Source organism: Rousettus aegyptiacus, unplaced genomic scaffold (genome assembly GCF_014176215.1).
Source record: "Rousettus aegyptiacus isolate mRouAeg1 unplaced genomic scaffold, mRouAeg1.p scaffold_m13_p_9, whole genome shotgun sequence".
NCBI classification, from domain to species: Eukaryota; Metazoa; Chordata; class Mammalia; order Chiroptera; family Pteropodidae; genus Rousettus; species Rousettus aegyptiacus.
The window spans coordinates 10,628,840-10,642,203 of record NW_023416312.1 but is presented as its reverse complement, the minus strand read 5'-3'; the positions used below and the strand labels follow the sequence as shown (position 1 = coordinate 10,642,203).

The 13,364-nt window shown below is 38.4% G+C and overlaps 1 protein-coding gene across 2 annotated transcripts in view; it reads left to right on the top strand.

Moving 5' to 3' along the window:
* APOO (apolipoprotein O) overlaps positions 1-13,364 on the top strand; it is a 52,166-nt gene that overhangs the window by 9,412 nt on the left and 29,390 nt on the right. For both annotated transcript variants that reach the window (XM_016165716.2, XM_016165709.2), the window contains exons 2-4: positions 9,340-9,447; positions 10,595-10,714; positions 13,092-13,146. In XM_016165716.2, the coding sequence (XP_016021202.2) occupies positions 9,340-9,447; positions 10,595-10,714; positions 13,092-13,146 (283 nt within the window). The remainder of the gene's footprint in view (positions 1-9,339; positions 9,448-10,594; positions 10,715-13,091; positions 13,147-13,364) is intronic.

The following is a 13,364-nucleotide window of genomic DNA, read 5'->3' as shown; positions in this document are numbered from 1 at the left end:
TTTTGTCCCTCTTTATTTGGAGTTATCTTCTTGGTGGCAAATTCTTTAGAATATCCTCAGGAGCCAGCCATTTTTGTTCTTTGTATATTATAACACAAAATAATATTCATTGTAAAAGCTTCAGGAAATGCGAATAATACTAAAGAATCACCTTTAATCCCACGATCTATAGATAACCACTGTTAACATCTTTTCAGATTCATTTCTGGGCATACTTATATATTCCGTCAGTTTGACATTTTTAAAAAAAGCTCACAACCCCCCCTTTTCAAACAAAGGCCATTTTCTTATCAGTTTTTCTCATTCATTTCAAATATATTGAGACTGATTTTCTTATAAGCTTGAAATTTGATCTGAAGTCATTTAGAAATGGAAACCAATGATCACATATTAAAAGTAAATGTCCTTTACTAATTTGTTATATAAATAGTTGTAGTAAATTCTGACTCAGTATATAATTTATCAAGGCTACTACTTTGAAGAAAAAATATTTTTCTTTTTTTGAGGAGGTGTAGTTTATTTTTCTTTCTGGCTGCAATGAGTTTTTCTTTTTTACTGTATTAACAATTTTTTTAATTTCATATATTTTTTGTTGTAAAAAGTCACGCAACAAAATTTACCATCTTAATCCTTTTTAAGTGTACAGTTCAGTAGTAGTAACTGTATTCACATTGATGTGGAAAAGATCTACAAAATTTTTTTATTTTGCAAAACTAAAACTTTATGCCCATTAAATAATTCCCCATTTCCTCCTTCTTCCAGCTCCCAGTAACCACCATTTATACAATATTTGTCTATTGTGACTGATCTTTTCACTTAGCATAATGTACTCAAGCTTCCAATATTCCATTGTTATGTATGTACCACATTTTCTTTCCCCTCTAATTTTCTATGGACACTTGGGTTATTTCCACTTTTTGGCTATTGAGAATAATGCTGCTGTGAACATGGGTTTGCAAATATATCCCCAAGACCCTGCTTTCAATTGTTTTGGATATATACCTAGAAGTGAGATTGCCGGATCATATTTTTAATTTTTTTGCGGACTCTTCATACTGTTTCCTTAACGGTTGCACCATTTTACAATCCCACCACCAGGGCACAAGGGTTCCAGTTTCTCTACATCCTCACCAACACTTGTTATTTTCTCTGTCTTTTTATAGTGGCCGTCCTAAAGGGTAGGAGGTGAGAAAATAACTATTTAAAAATTATATAAGTAATACCAAAATAACTTTTCCTTGTAACAGTCAAAACAGAATAGTTAAGATAATTATCAGGTTTCCATTGTCTCTTTCCCTCTAAGCGCCTTCTCAGAGAAAGTCTCTGTGTTGCCAGTTTGGTGTGTTGCCTCCAGATTAGAAAGGATTGCTGTATAAAATGTAGATAGCAAACTGGACGCTCATTCTGTGGGGAGGACATATTCTTTTACTGTATTAAGAACATGAACTCAATTAGTTTCTCTGTGTTTTTAATTCAATTCATGACAATACTAAAGACAGCAATGTGGCCTGATTTGGGCAAAACCGTTGATTGTTTTCATTATTTTGCTTTACCCTGAATTCTTTTACATAGTGTATTTTTTGTTTGATGTTCTTTTTTTAGAACAAGAATACCTCAAAAGCATTGTCAGTTTTCGTAGACCTTTTTTAAAAAAATCCGTTTCAGATTTTTACCTCTTAAATAACTGAAAAGAATCAGATTAAAAGTATTTTGTTTTTAAATGAAAAAATGCTTTCAGGTGGAAATTGTTGCAGAAAAGGTTGATTAAAGATCAAAAAATGGTGTAACATTTGGGGGAATAATATATAATTGTGCCTCATTTCCTGTAAATAGGGAAATATCTAATTTTAACTGGCATTTACTTTAAAATGTTCCCAAATACATTTATTTTTTGTAGTAATAGATATAAAAATGATCTTGTGCAATAACTTTGGAAACAGCTGCACATTTTAATGTACAGGTTATACGACACAGCTAAAATGTAATAATTAAAGCATTAGATTTATTTATGCAATTTTTGATACAAAATTATTTTGAGTAGATTATCATCAAAACCCCATCTGACCTTGATAGTAAAAAGGAACTTTTTGATTGGGATTGTTTTTGCTATTAAAGTAGCAGCCATGGTTTATGGTCGCCTGCATTTGCTCCATATGGAGATCTTATCTACTTATGAGTATAGCTGAAAAGATTGTGATGTGTCACAAATCATCCTCATTTTCTAAACCTTTGGTTTCTTTCATTACTGCTCTTTACTGAGGCTGTTCCTATCTGTTGGGTAAGCTCGCTAAAAAGAGAGAGGGAGGGCAAGTGGGTGCCAGGCAGGCAGGCAGCCAGCCATAAACTTTCTGATTGTTTATTCTGCCTTCTCTCTTCAATTGTTTCCCAGAATTTCAAGTTGTGGTACATTATTCCCTTTTCCGCGTTACTCCTGTCCCTTGTCTCTCAGTGCACTTATCCCAGGTGGTGTAATTATTTGTTTATCCACTTTATTAGATTGTGAAGACAGCGACCACATCTTATGTTTTCGAAGTCTGTTATTGTTTCATTAAAGAATTGCTTTGATGTTGTCCTTTGAGGTGGGGAAACTTCGAGAAAAACAAGGTCTGGAGAAAGAATTCATTATGAGGTAGCGATGGAAAAACCTGGTGAAGATGTTGTGAGGAGTTAGACATACAATGCTGAGGTTTAGGGAGAGGCCGTGACTGGGATTGCTCATTTGGGCATCGGTAACATAGGGTGGGAGTTAAAGACTTAGATTTAAATGAAATTGCTCTAGAGTGAGAAGAGAGGAGGGTTAAAGCCTCATCAACCTTGGAGAGATGGGCAGAGGAAGAGAAGGCCCAAAAGAAGAGCCAAAGAGTACCCTACAGAGCATATAGAATGGAGCCAGAGTAGAATCTTGGAAACAAACGAAGAGAGAGTTTGAACATGGTGGAGTAGTCACCAGTTTCAGGGCGCAACCAAGATACCAGATGTTCATTGGAGTTTAGTAGCTTGGAGACCATCGGTGGCCTTGAGGAGAACAGTTTTTAGGTACTTTGAGTAGTGAAGGGAGGAGAGAATAAAGTAGAGAAAGCAAACAGTCTTTCTTTCTAACTTGGTGTTGAAATATAATATACATACAGAGAAGTGCACAGATCACAAGTGAATTTTTACAAACTGACCATACTAGTATATCTAGTACTCTAGAAGCTCTCCTGGCCCTTCTGGACATTCCCTTGCTTGCTAAAGGTATCTGCTATTCTGCCTTCTAACCATAGTCTATTTTGAAAATAAATTTGCCAATGGAGGGAGATAAAAGGATAGAGTGGTAGTTAGGGAATTAGGGGTGGAGGGTAATGCTTGTGTTTTGTTTAAGATGAGTAAGATTTTCTTGAATGTAAATAAATTCCATAAGTTCTCTAGCTGGTGGCCAGTCACTGTTTCTTTTTATGTCTAGGACAATTTTCATTTCATTCTTTTCAGATGTTTTTTTAAAGTATGTCTGAGTGTTTATACAAACTAAGTTGAATAACTGTTCCTCGAGCTTCTGCTTGTGCAGTAGTGATTTTCTAAATGTGGCTGATCATGGGAATATTTTCTTAGGTACCTCTTAGATTTACTGGATGAGACACTCTGGGCATCTGTGCTTCTAAAAAACTCCCCCAGATGATTCTGAAACCTCTTGTACACAGGTCTGCAAAGCGAGGCTTACATTTTATTAAAAAGGAAACTGGTATATATTTTAAGTGGAAGGTCCAATAAGGTAATAGATCTGTAACTGTGGGAGAATAAAGGGTGAAAAAGAAAGCTAGTTGTCAGGGTTTTGAGACCCAGCATTATTGAGCATCCTTGAATATTTCTGAAGGTGGCTTATTTAGCTGGAGGCTTTTTTGCCTTTTGAGCAGTTTTACTGGGACACAATCAGAAAGTGGTCTTGGAGCTAGAATTATGGGCAGTAAACAAGGACAGTTTAGCCTTCTGGGTACCCTTTATGATCTGAGTGCATATGACGTCACCAGATTCATATGTTGGTTAACTGTGCCCAAGAATCTGTTGGAGCTGAAGGCTAAATTCAAGCTTATGCTTCAGTCTTTTTAAAAAGATTATTTTTAAAATTGTGACCTGAGTCTTTTCAGTAGACCCAGAAACTTCCCTGGAAACCCTGTAAAGGCAGGGACCTTAAGTGTGTGTCCTATTTAGCACTGTGCCAGATATGGAGTAATTATACAATAAATATATATATATTTTTTGCAATCAATTTCTGGTTGACCTCTTTTAATTGTTATATATAACTCTGGTTTCCTTGCCAGATTTGTTTTGTTCTTATTGGTCCTTTTATGAGGTTCAGTGGAGAGAGTAAGAAGCTCTTTTAAGAGCTGCATCTTCAGTGGGTGCTAAGCTAAAGCTACAGACTAACTAGATCCAAAGGCTGGGTTGCTTTAGATCCAGCCTTTCCTCTGGAGTGTATCCTTCAGTTACTAGATGCCTCTCCTGGAATTCAGCTAGTTGGGGGTCTCAAAGTAAGGATCTCGAAATGTTGGCTTGTCTGAGGTTTTTATTATAGCTGTAAGAGACTCATAGTCATAGTGGTGGCCTACCCCGTACCACAACACTTCTTGTTAGGGCCCTATGCAACCAACTGCAGATCCTGGTGCTCAGTTTCCATTGATGATTAAACCCCCTGTGAGTTATGTAAAATAGAAGTTGAAAGACAAAGTGAGAGAGTCCAAAGGTCTAAGATGGAGAATATACCTTGATAGGGGTACAAGAATTTTCTGGGGAATAGAATCAGACAGAAAGAAAGAGACTTAGCTACATGAGCCAGAGAACTTGATAACCCCCACCTCACCCCCAGTTTGCAAAGCTAAGGGTCTCCCACTCACCTTTGTTTGAGCCAAATTTTAGTTTCCCCTATGACTATGAGTCTCTTACAGCTATAATAAAAACCTCAGACAAGCCAACATTTTGAGGTCCTTACTTTGAGACCCCCAACTAGCTGAATTCCAGGAGTGGCATCTAGTAACTGAAGGATACACTCCAGAGGAAAGGCTGGATCTAAAGCAACCCAGCCTTTGGATCTAGTTAGTCTGTAGCTTTAGCTTAGCACCCACTGAAGATGCAGCTCTTAAAAGAGTGAACTTGACTTTGATCTAGCAAGCCAATCTCAGGTGATCCAAAGTTGAGCATGTCTAATGAACTCTTGGAAGATGCACATGTACCCAACTTTCTGCACCAAGCCATCTGCGCTGGGCAGAGAGCGAGCTTGGCAAACAAGGATTCTCAGGGACCATCACTTGGGACAGTGAGTGTGCAGGCCATAGGTATACACAGACTAGAGGTTCCAGCCCTTTATCTGAAAATACCTTACTTTCCAGGAGGTATTTTCAGTCTGGTTATACAGTAACGGAGGTATTTTCAGAACCCCTCATGGAGAGAGAACACCTTTGTTTGTCTCACAAGGCAACCTCAACAGGAGTGCCCATGGGAGAAAAGGTGACAGAGCCAGAGCTTTAGTGATTCATGACCCAGACCCTGGAAACTGGTCAGATGTCTTTTCAGAACATCTCTTTTCCAGATGGGTATTCTTTTTCTTCCTTGGGGAGGCAAAAGATTAAAGAGAGTATTTCTTTGCCCCCTGTTTTGCCCTCACACTTACCTGGGGGTGATCTCTACCTATTTTAACAGGCTTTCCTTTCTGAAATTCTGATTTGGATGAGTTGTCCTGAACCCTAACAAATGATAGCCACCTAGCAGGGATTCAATGTCCACAGTTCCCATTCGTGATAACATCTGATCTGGCCGAGGTGGGATAGTCTCTCACCAAAAGGAGCCCCGTTTGATGGCAGAACGGAAAGGGACCCACCTACGATGTTGGGCAGCACATCAGTGTCAGCGCTGCCTGCCTGTGGACCTTTTACCCAGGCTCCTCCTGTGGGTTTTTCGTCGTACAGGCAGTGCCTCCCGTTTCTTACCACAGTCAGGTGTATGGCTGACTCATTCCTGGGAATGACCCTTGGCCTGCCGTTCCCACCCATATTTTGACATGAATTTGGCACAGTTTAGGTATGCATGCATTCTTTTTAAGATACAGTTTACATATATCTCAATTGTTTTAAGTTGTACAATTTTTTTAAGTTGTACAGATCTTACAACAATTTGAGTTTTGGCAAATGTATACACCTTCTGTAAGCCCATACCCCAATCAAAATATAGATCATTTGTATCACCCCAGAAAGTTCCCTTGTGCCCCTTCTCAGTAGGTCTACCTCCTCCACACTTCACTCCCAGGCTTCGACTGTTCTGATTTCTAGATTTGAGGCTATGGATTTTAAAACACATATATTTTTTTAAACACATATTTTCTTAAAGTCTGGATGGTGAGAGATGTCACCAATAATATTTATTCAAGTAAATCATTGTTCCTCAGTGCAGGGGGATGTCCCCCTGGAGTCTTTTGACAGTGTCTGGAGACATTTTTGATTCATGACTGGGAGGGGGTGCTATTGGCATCTGGTGGGCAGAGGCCAGGGACACCGCTAAGCCTCCTACAGTGCACAGGATGACCTCACAGCAAAGAACGGCCCAGCCCCAAATGGCAATAGTGCCAAGGTCGAGAAACCCTGACTAAATTGTCCTCTCTGCAAAGAGAATTGGGGCCCTGGGGAGTGTTAATCTGTGGATCTCCCAAATCTCCTGGGATGATGTTTGCTTTTTCTTAACTTTGTTATTTGTTGAGAGCCCCCAGGAAGCTGAAAGGGCAGCTGCAGGAGGCGGCTTTCTTATGTGCTACCACCCTCTGGCCACAGTTCTTGCCATAGCACGGGAGTGAGGGTGGGCTAGTAGGGAAGATGAATAGGAGAAAGGGAAGAAGACAACTTGGGCGATACAATTGGCAGGGTTAACATAAAATTAAAACAAAAATGGATAAGAGGAAAAAATAAGGTAGAAATCGATGGTCAAGAGTTCAATAAAATGTTAACATTTTAGAAGTAAATAAGTTGACACAATAATTAAGAACAAAAAAAGCAATAGAAGGCCATGAGATGAAAAATAAAATATATGAAAAGTAGGATTAAGGATTGAAGCAAGGATTGAGAATTAAAAAGGTCAACATAAGGCATTATATCAAATGAGCATGAAGATAAGGGACAATATAAACCCAAGATGCTTGGAGGCTCAGGTACTGGATGGGGAGTAGACTGGGGCGGAGACCAGCCACTGGTCATGGGGAAGGGAAACAAAGCCTGGGGCTGGGCCAGCTGGCTCAGTGGAAAGTCCCCAGTTCAAGCAGTGTTGTTAGTAGGTCACAGAAGGATACAGAGGGCAGAGGGCACTGACTTTCCACCTCCAGATACCAGCAGCCTAACTGGCCCTCTCCTGGGGTGTGGGGAGGGACCATACTGATTAAGTCAGCAGTAGCTGGCTAACTTTTACCCTAGAAGCAAAAGAAATATGTAGCAATGTTGCCTTGAAATTAAGACCTTTCAAGGTGAATACTTAATACTTTGGGGTGTGTTAATTATTTTTAAAGCAGTTAAAGTAATAACTACTTGCTTCTAAAATATGGGAATTTCCTTTATTTGTGTGACTCCAGGCATACATTTCACCATTTTTGTTATGTTTTATCTGGGATTATATTTTGTGAGTATTACAGAATAGCCTAGTCTTTCACATTACAGGCACTGTAAACCCCAGCGATATGATTTCTGTAATGCCTAATCATGCCTGTGTAATTAGAGCAAGTTACCTGCTCATTAATTTTTCACCTCACTTCCATTCCTTCATGCAGGCAGTAAACAGTTGTTGAGCATTTATATGCTAGGCACAGTCATGGGCTTGAGGAATACAGAGTAAGACACAGCCTCATCCTGAAAGGGCTTCCAATCTTTAAGGGAGAACTTGATAGACATAAATAAATGGATAAAAGAAAAGAAAAGCAATGAATCTTCCCTGCTCTTAGGCAGTTATACAGAAAGACAAAGTAAATATAGACTATTCTAGGCATAGGAATCAATATGTGCAAACCCATGATGCTGGAAAACAATTTGGGAGAAATAGGGAGTTCAGGTTTTGTGGGAGAAGGCAGAATGACAGATGAGGTTAGAGGAGGTGATTGGGGTCAGATCATAATGGACCTTGTTTGACCCACATAAAAGTCCTAGGTAGTAAACACTGAAGGATCACAAATAAAGGTAGAAGATAATTAGGTGTGCAGTTTAGAAAGATCATTCTTTTGCAGGGTGGTGATTCAAGTCATCAGAGGGCCAGGTGAACAGTTAGATTGCTGCTAAAACAATTCAGGAAAGAAATGAGGGCTCAAGGGAAGATTATACAGGAGGGGACAGAGAGAGTGAATTGAGATCATTTAGTAGGCAGAATTTACAGGACTTAGTTACCAATAGGATGGGGGGTGATGGTGAAGATGACCTCAGAGTTCCTGATCAGGTCGTCTAGTTGGGTGGTGGCACCATTCCTGAGAGGAAGCAGAGGAAGAGAGGTAGGCCTGGGGGAAAGATGCTTGATGGTCAGGTGCTGCGTAGATGGAGGGGATTATTGAGAAGAAGCTTTCTGACTTGACTCCACAGCACACATCCACCCATGAGGCCTGGTGTGGACTTGGAGGCACAGACAAGATCTTGATGAGTTGATTTTATTAGACATGCTTGGTCTAGGGAGCTGGTGTCCCTTCTAAGTGGAAGTGTCTAGAAGTACTAGCATAACTGAGTTGGGAGCTCAGGAGAGAGCTCTGGTCTGGAGCTTTGTATCTGGGAGTCGCTGGCTTTGTGTCGAAGCCATGGGCATGAGTGACCCAGTCGGACAGCAGGACACAGAGAGACTGTGTTCAGGAACCGAGATCAGGGGAGACCAGCTCTGGATAGGAACAGAAAGGGAAACCTGAAAGTTTGATTATTACAATTACAGAAATAATCTCCACTCTGTTCAGTGAATTACTAGGTAAAATCATTAAAAATGTCTTCCCTTGTATTGGCATGTGTGTGCATGTGTGTGTCGGGGGAGGAGGGAGTTGAGACTTATAATTTTAAGTTTGTTCCATATTATTTCTAAAAGTACATATGTGTATGTATGTACATATCTTTTATTTTACTTGAAAGACTAAGTAGAAAAACTTAGAAACTACTGTCTTTCAGAAATTCAAGGTGACCTGAAATTTTAAGCCCATGAGAACATGTTTTTTAGGTTCTGACTTACATAAAACTTCAGGAAGACCCTTATTTCTCATAAAACACAGTAAGCCTTTCAGGGCAGGAGTGGCTGAGGTTACGAATGTACTCATGTTAAATACATTCAGTTCATAGTATTGAGAGACAGCTTAAGATTGCTTCTGTGTTTCAGGTAATTCAGAGGTCCGTGAGGCCGGCCAGCCTGAGTCTGCTCACCTTCAAAGTGTATGCATCACAGAAAAAGGAGTCACCTCACAAAACTTCCTTGAAGGTTAATGAGGTAACATGCTGTTCATGTTGTGACATATTTTGAATGTCTGATTTACTTACTGTAGAAAGTACACAAATTATATATCAGGAAGATATGACATTTTAGAGGATCTTTATTAGGAGGAAGTATATTTCTTTATAGTTTGTTTTTATGTGGGAAGCTACTAAAGTGGCTTTTTCAACAGATAAACTTTAATTGATGGTACTTAGCTTAGGACACAATATTTCCTAGATTTTTAGTGGGGAATCTGTTATGTCCCAGTAGATTGTAAGCACAGCTCCCTTCTAAATGATCTGCCTCATTCTAGACTGTCTAGATCAAGACAAGAAAACATTTGTACTTTTCCTCTCTAAAAAATTAAAGACTTGGCTTCATTCTGATTCTTGGCTGAATTAGAGGCTTATAAATAGATGCTTAATAAATACTAAATAAATAAAACAAATCTTCTCTCCATTGTTTACATTTTTTGTCTATACTTCCACTGCTTATTTGGGGTATTTGGTTTCTATTGACTTTGAGTAAAGCGACATAAAGATGTACCTTCAGTGATGAGTAGAGTTAATTGAACTGTGTTTACGTAACGCTAACTAGCTATCTTCTTTCTGCCTTTTGTTCTCTCCTCAAGCCTTGGGACAGTGGCATTTTTGAGGGTGAAGGAGGTAGCCAATGGTGGCTGTGAAAATTTTCTCCTCTGGGTGGGGATCAAAAATAAACTTGCTATTCTGCCTTTTTTTTTTTAGCTCTAGACTGATCATTTGAACTACGTAACATGCTCTTCAGTTACTCTCAAGCTTTTCTTTTTTTACCCCCTTCCAAACCCACACTTTAGATTAGTATTATATTTTTTCCAAACTAAATCTAAGGTGGAATACCAAATTCCAGTATATAAAACATATAAGGGGAGAGCTGCTTTGTCTGCAACCAGTAGGGCAGGGGGAAGGTAGGACATAGCCCAGCCCTCTTGGCCTTGACCTTATTGATGAAGGAAATAGTAAGGTGCAGAGAGCCTCTGAAGCGAGATTCAGGGTGCACGTAACCCTTAGAGTCCTTGCAGTTCATGGATTATTAAAAATATGGTGCTTACAAATTTGATAATTGATCATTATCTCATTACTGTCTACATTTCTTTCTTTCTTTTTTTTTTTAATGTATGTAGCTTTCACTCTACTCCGTTCCCGAGGGTCAATCTAAATATGTGGAGGAGCCAAGGACCCAGCTTGAAGAAAGCATCTCACATCTCAGACAGTATTGTGAGCCATATACAAGTTGGTGTCAGGTACAGCTCTTCCGAAAATAGAGTGAACGCATTTCTGTTTAGAGTCAATAGTGAAAAGTCTGCATCGGCTGCATGTTTTCAGAAAAAGGCATGATAAAGGGCCCTAACTTAAGAGTGCCAAACTTACAAATATTCATCAGTGTCATCTGGGGCGGGGGTGGGGGGGAAGTAGAGAGCCCTAACTTCCTGGTGGGGGCTGTTGCCATAGCTACACAGAGAATTTCACTCCCACTGGGTAGCATGTGGCCCCTTGACTATAGAGTGGAGGGCTGGTAAATATCTTGTTGATCACAACTATGAAAACTTTATTGTCTACTAGGAGAGGATATGGGGCTGGAACTCTAATAGAAGGAAAAGGACACAGTATAAACATTATATCAAAATTGGGATGTCCTGTCCACCCCCTACCCCCAAGGTTCTACAAATAAGTATCACTTTATTTTTATTTTTTAAAATTATTTTTATTTTTCAATTCCGGTTGCCAAGTCAGTATCACTTTAAACAGAAATGATTACAGAGCATTTCGAATGCTATAATAGGAATGTAAATAACTAAAAAGGGTGAAATAACATATTCGAGTACTGAATACTTGTCCCAGTAATCAAAGAACTGCGATACAGATTGGCTTCTTTCACTGCTTAGGTTTTAGATCAGGCATTTGTCATTTTTGTGAAAGCAGTTCTGTGATTTTAAACACTAAAACCAAAGTTTACAATTCACAGGATGCTCTTGCCGGCTTTGATACATATATTTGCTATACTTGATCTTGATTTTGAAAATTGATGAAAAATTTGTAAAAAGTATGTAGATGTATATGACATGGTCTAGATTTACTTTGCTTGAGATTTACAACTCAATTTTCATCCAGAACTTATTTAAAAACTTTTAATTTCCACTATGTTGGTGCTAAACCAATTAAGAAAGAAGCATAGACTATCAACAGCATAAATTAGGCCATTATACTTAAGAATCTTAACATATTATGGAGTTATGAAATACCTAAAGACTTTATAATATGTTATGAAACTCTTAGACTTTATTCTCTTGTTCTAGAAGATTGTTAAACCATCTCCTGGCAGTTAAGATAAGGTCGGCAAATTTGTGCAAATATTTTTTTTATCATGTAGGCGTGACTACTGTTATTTCTCTCCCTTCCTCCCTTCCTCCCCTTTTGGTTATAAAAATACTTTGTCTCTTTAGTTTTCAACCTAAGGTAGCCTTTTGTTTTTTATCTTTTTGTCTCTGCATGATACTCAGCGTAGCAAAATGCCTCTCTAGATGATCGAATACTTATCAACATGTTTATTTGCATTACTTCTGCATAAAAAGATTTTGCAACTGTAATGGTTTTATTTTCCTGTAGAATAAAGTCTTCATGCATAGAAATATTTCTAATTCTTGGCTCTTTTTGTAGGCCAACAATTTCTAGCCCCTTTCTTCAAGAACGAATTTAATTTTTCTTCATAGTAAAAAGATTGTGCTAGCAAAAGAAATGGGCATTCGCTCTAGACCTTGATCTGCAGTTTTTAAAAAAAATTTTTTATGGGCAGAAAAAACTAATAATGGATTTTAATGAAGCAACATTTGATTTTTTTTATGTTCTTTATGTCCTTCCCCAGATTTAGCCTTTATTATTTAAGCCCATTTTTCAGTTTCAGGATAACTTGTCCTGTCTTGAACTAAATTAAATAAAACTGATCCTTTTCCAAGCGGCAGCTGGTTCCGATAACTTCTGATACCCATATATCTCTTTCTCATCTTCATTGTAGACTTCTTGAAGGTGGGTACTTTCTAGCTAGTCCCCTTGTTTTCTTTAGAATCATCTGATGTTTATACACAAAGCCCTTTTGCTGTTGTTAAAAGAATATTAACACTTCATTTGCTTCAGGATTGGGCAAGTGTCTTTCCAAACTTAGGTATAGACTCCTTTGTCCCCTTAGATCTGGTCATTCCTATTTCAAATGGGCAGTTTTCAGATACAGGCTCTAAATTGGTGGCAAATCAGGAAACAGGCTTTAATATGAAAGACAGATTTATTCTCACAGGGAAAGGATCGCCACTTTAATTATCAGGAAGATTTTTGTGCATTCTCTTCAATTTTAATAGAGAATGAGAAGGATGGGTTTTTGAAACCACTCTACATGAAATCTTTGCTTCTTGTGGCAATCAGAAACCATTCTGCTGAGCAATTTGTGGTGAAGGGGAAGTGACAAAAGAAAAAAGATTAAAAAAAAACCAGATAGACAGTATATCTTTGTTCAAAAAGTGTTGATAGCATGATAATTTATGATAATTTATTCAGTGAAGACAAATACATTTATTGCTACTTTCTAATCAGCAAAGCCTACTCATTCATATTTTTTTTTTGCCTTTTAAGGAAACATATTCCCAAACTGAGCCCAAGATGCAAAGTTTGGTTCAGTGGGGATTAGGTAAGTTGATTTTTAATAAGGTATAATCAGTTTCTTTTAACATCGGGCTATTTAATCGGGGTTCCATGGATGGGCTCCAGGAGATCTGTGAACTCCTTAAAATTGTATACAGAATTTTAGAGCTGGGTTAATTTTGCTGGAAAGATAACCTTTTCATCAGATTTCAGAGAATTAGTGTCCTCACACACTCAGGTAAATTTCTTCAAGACCATTAGGAT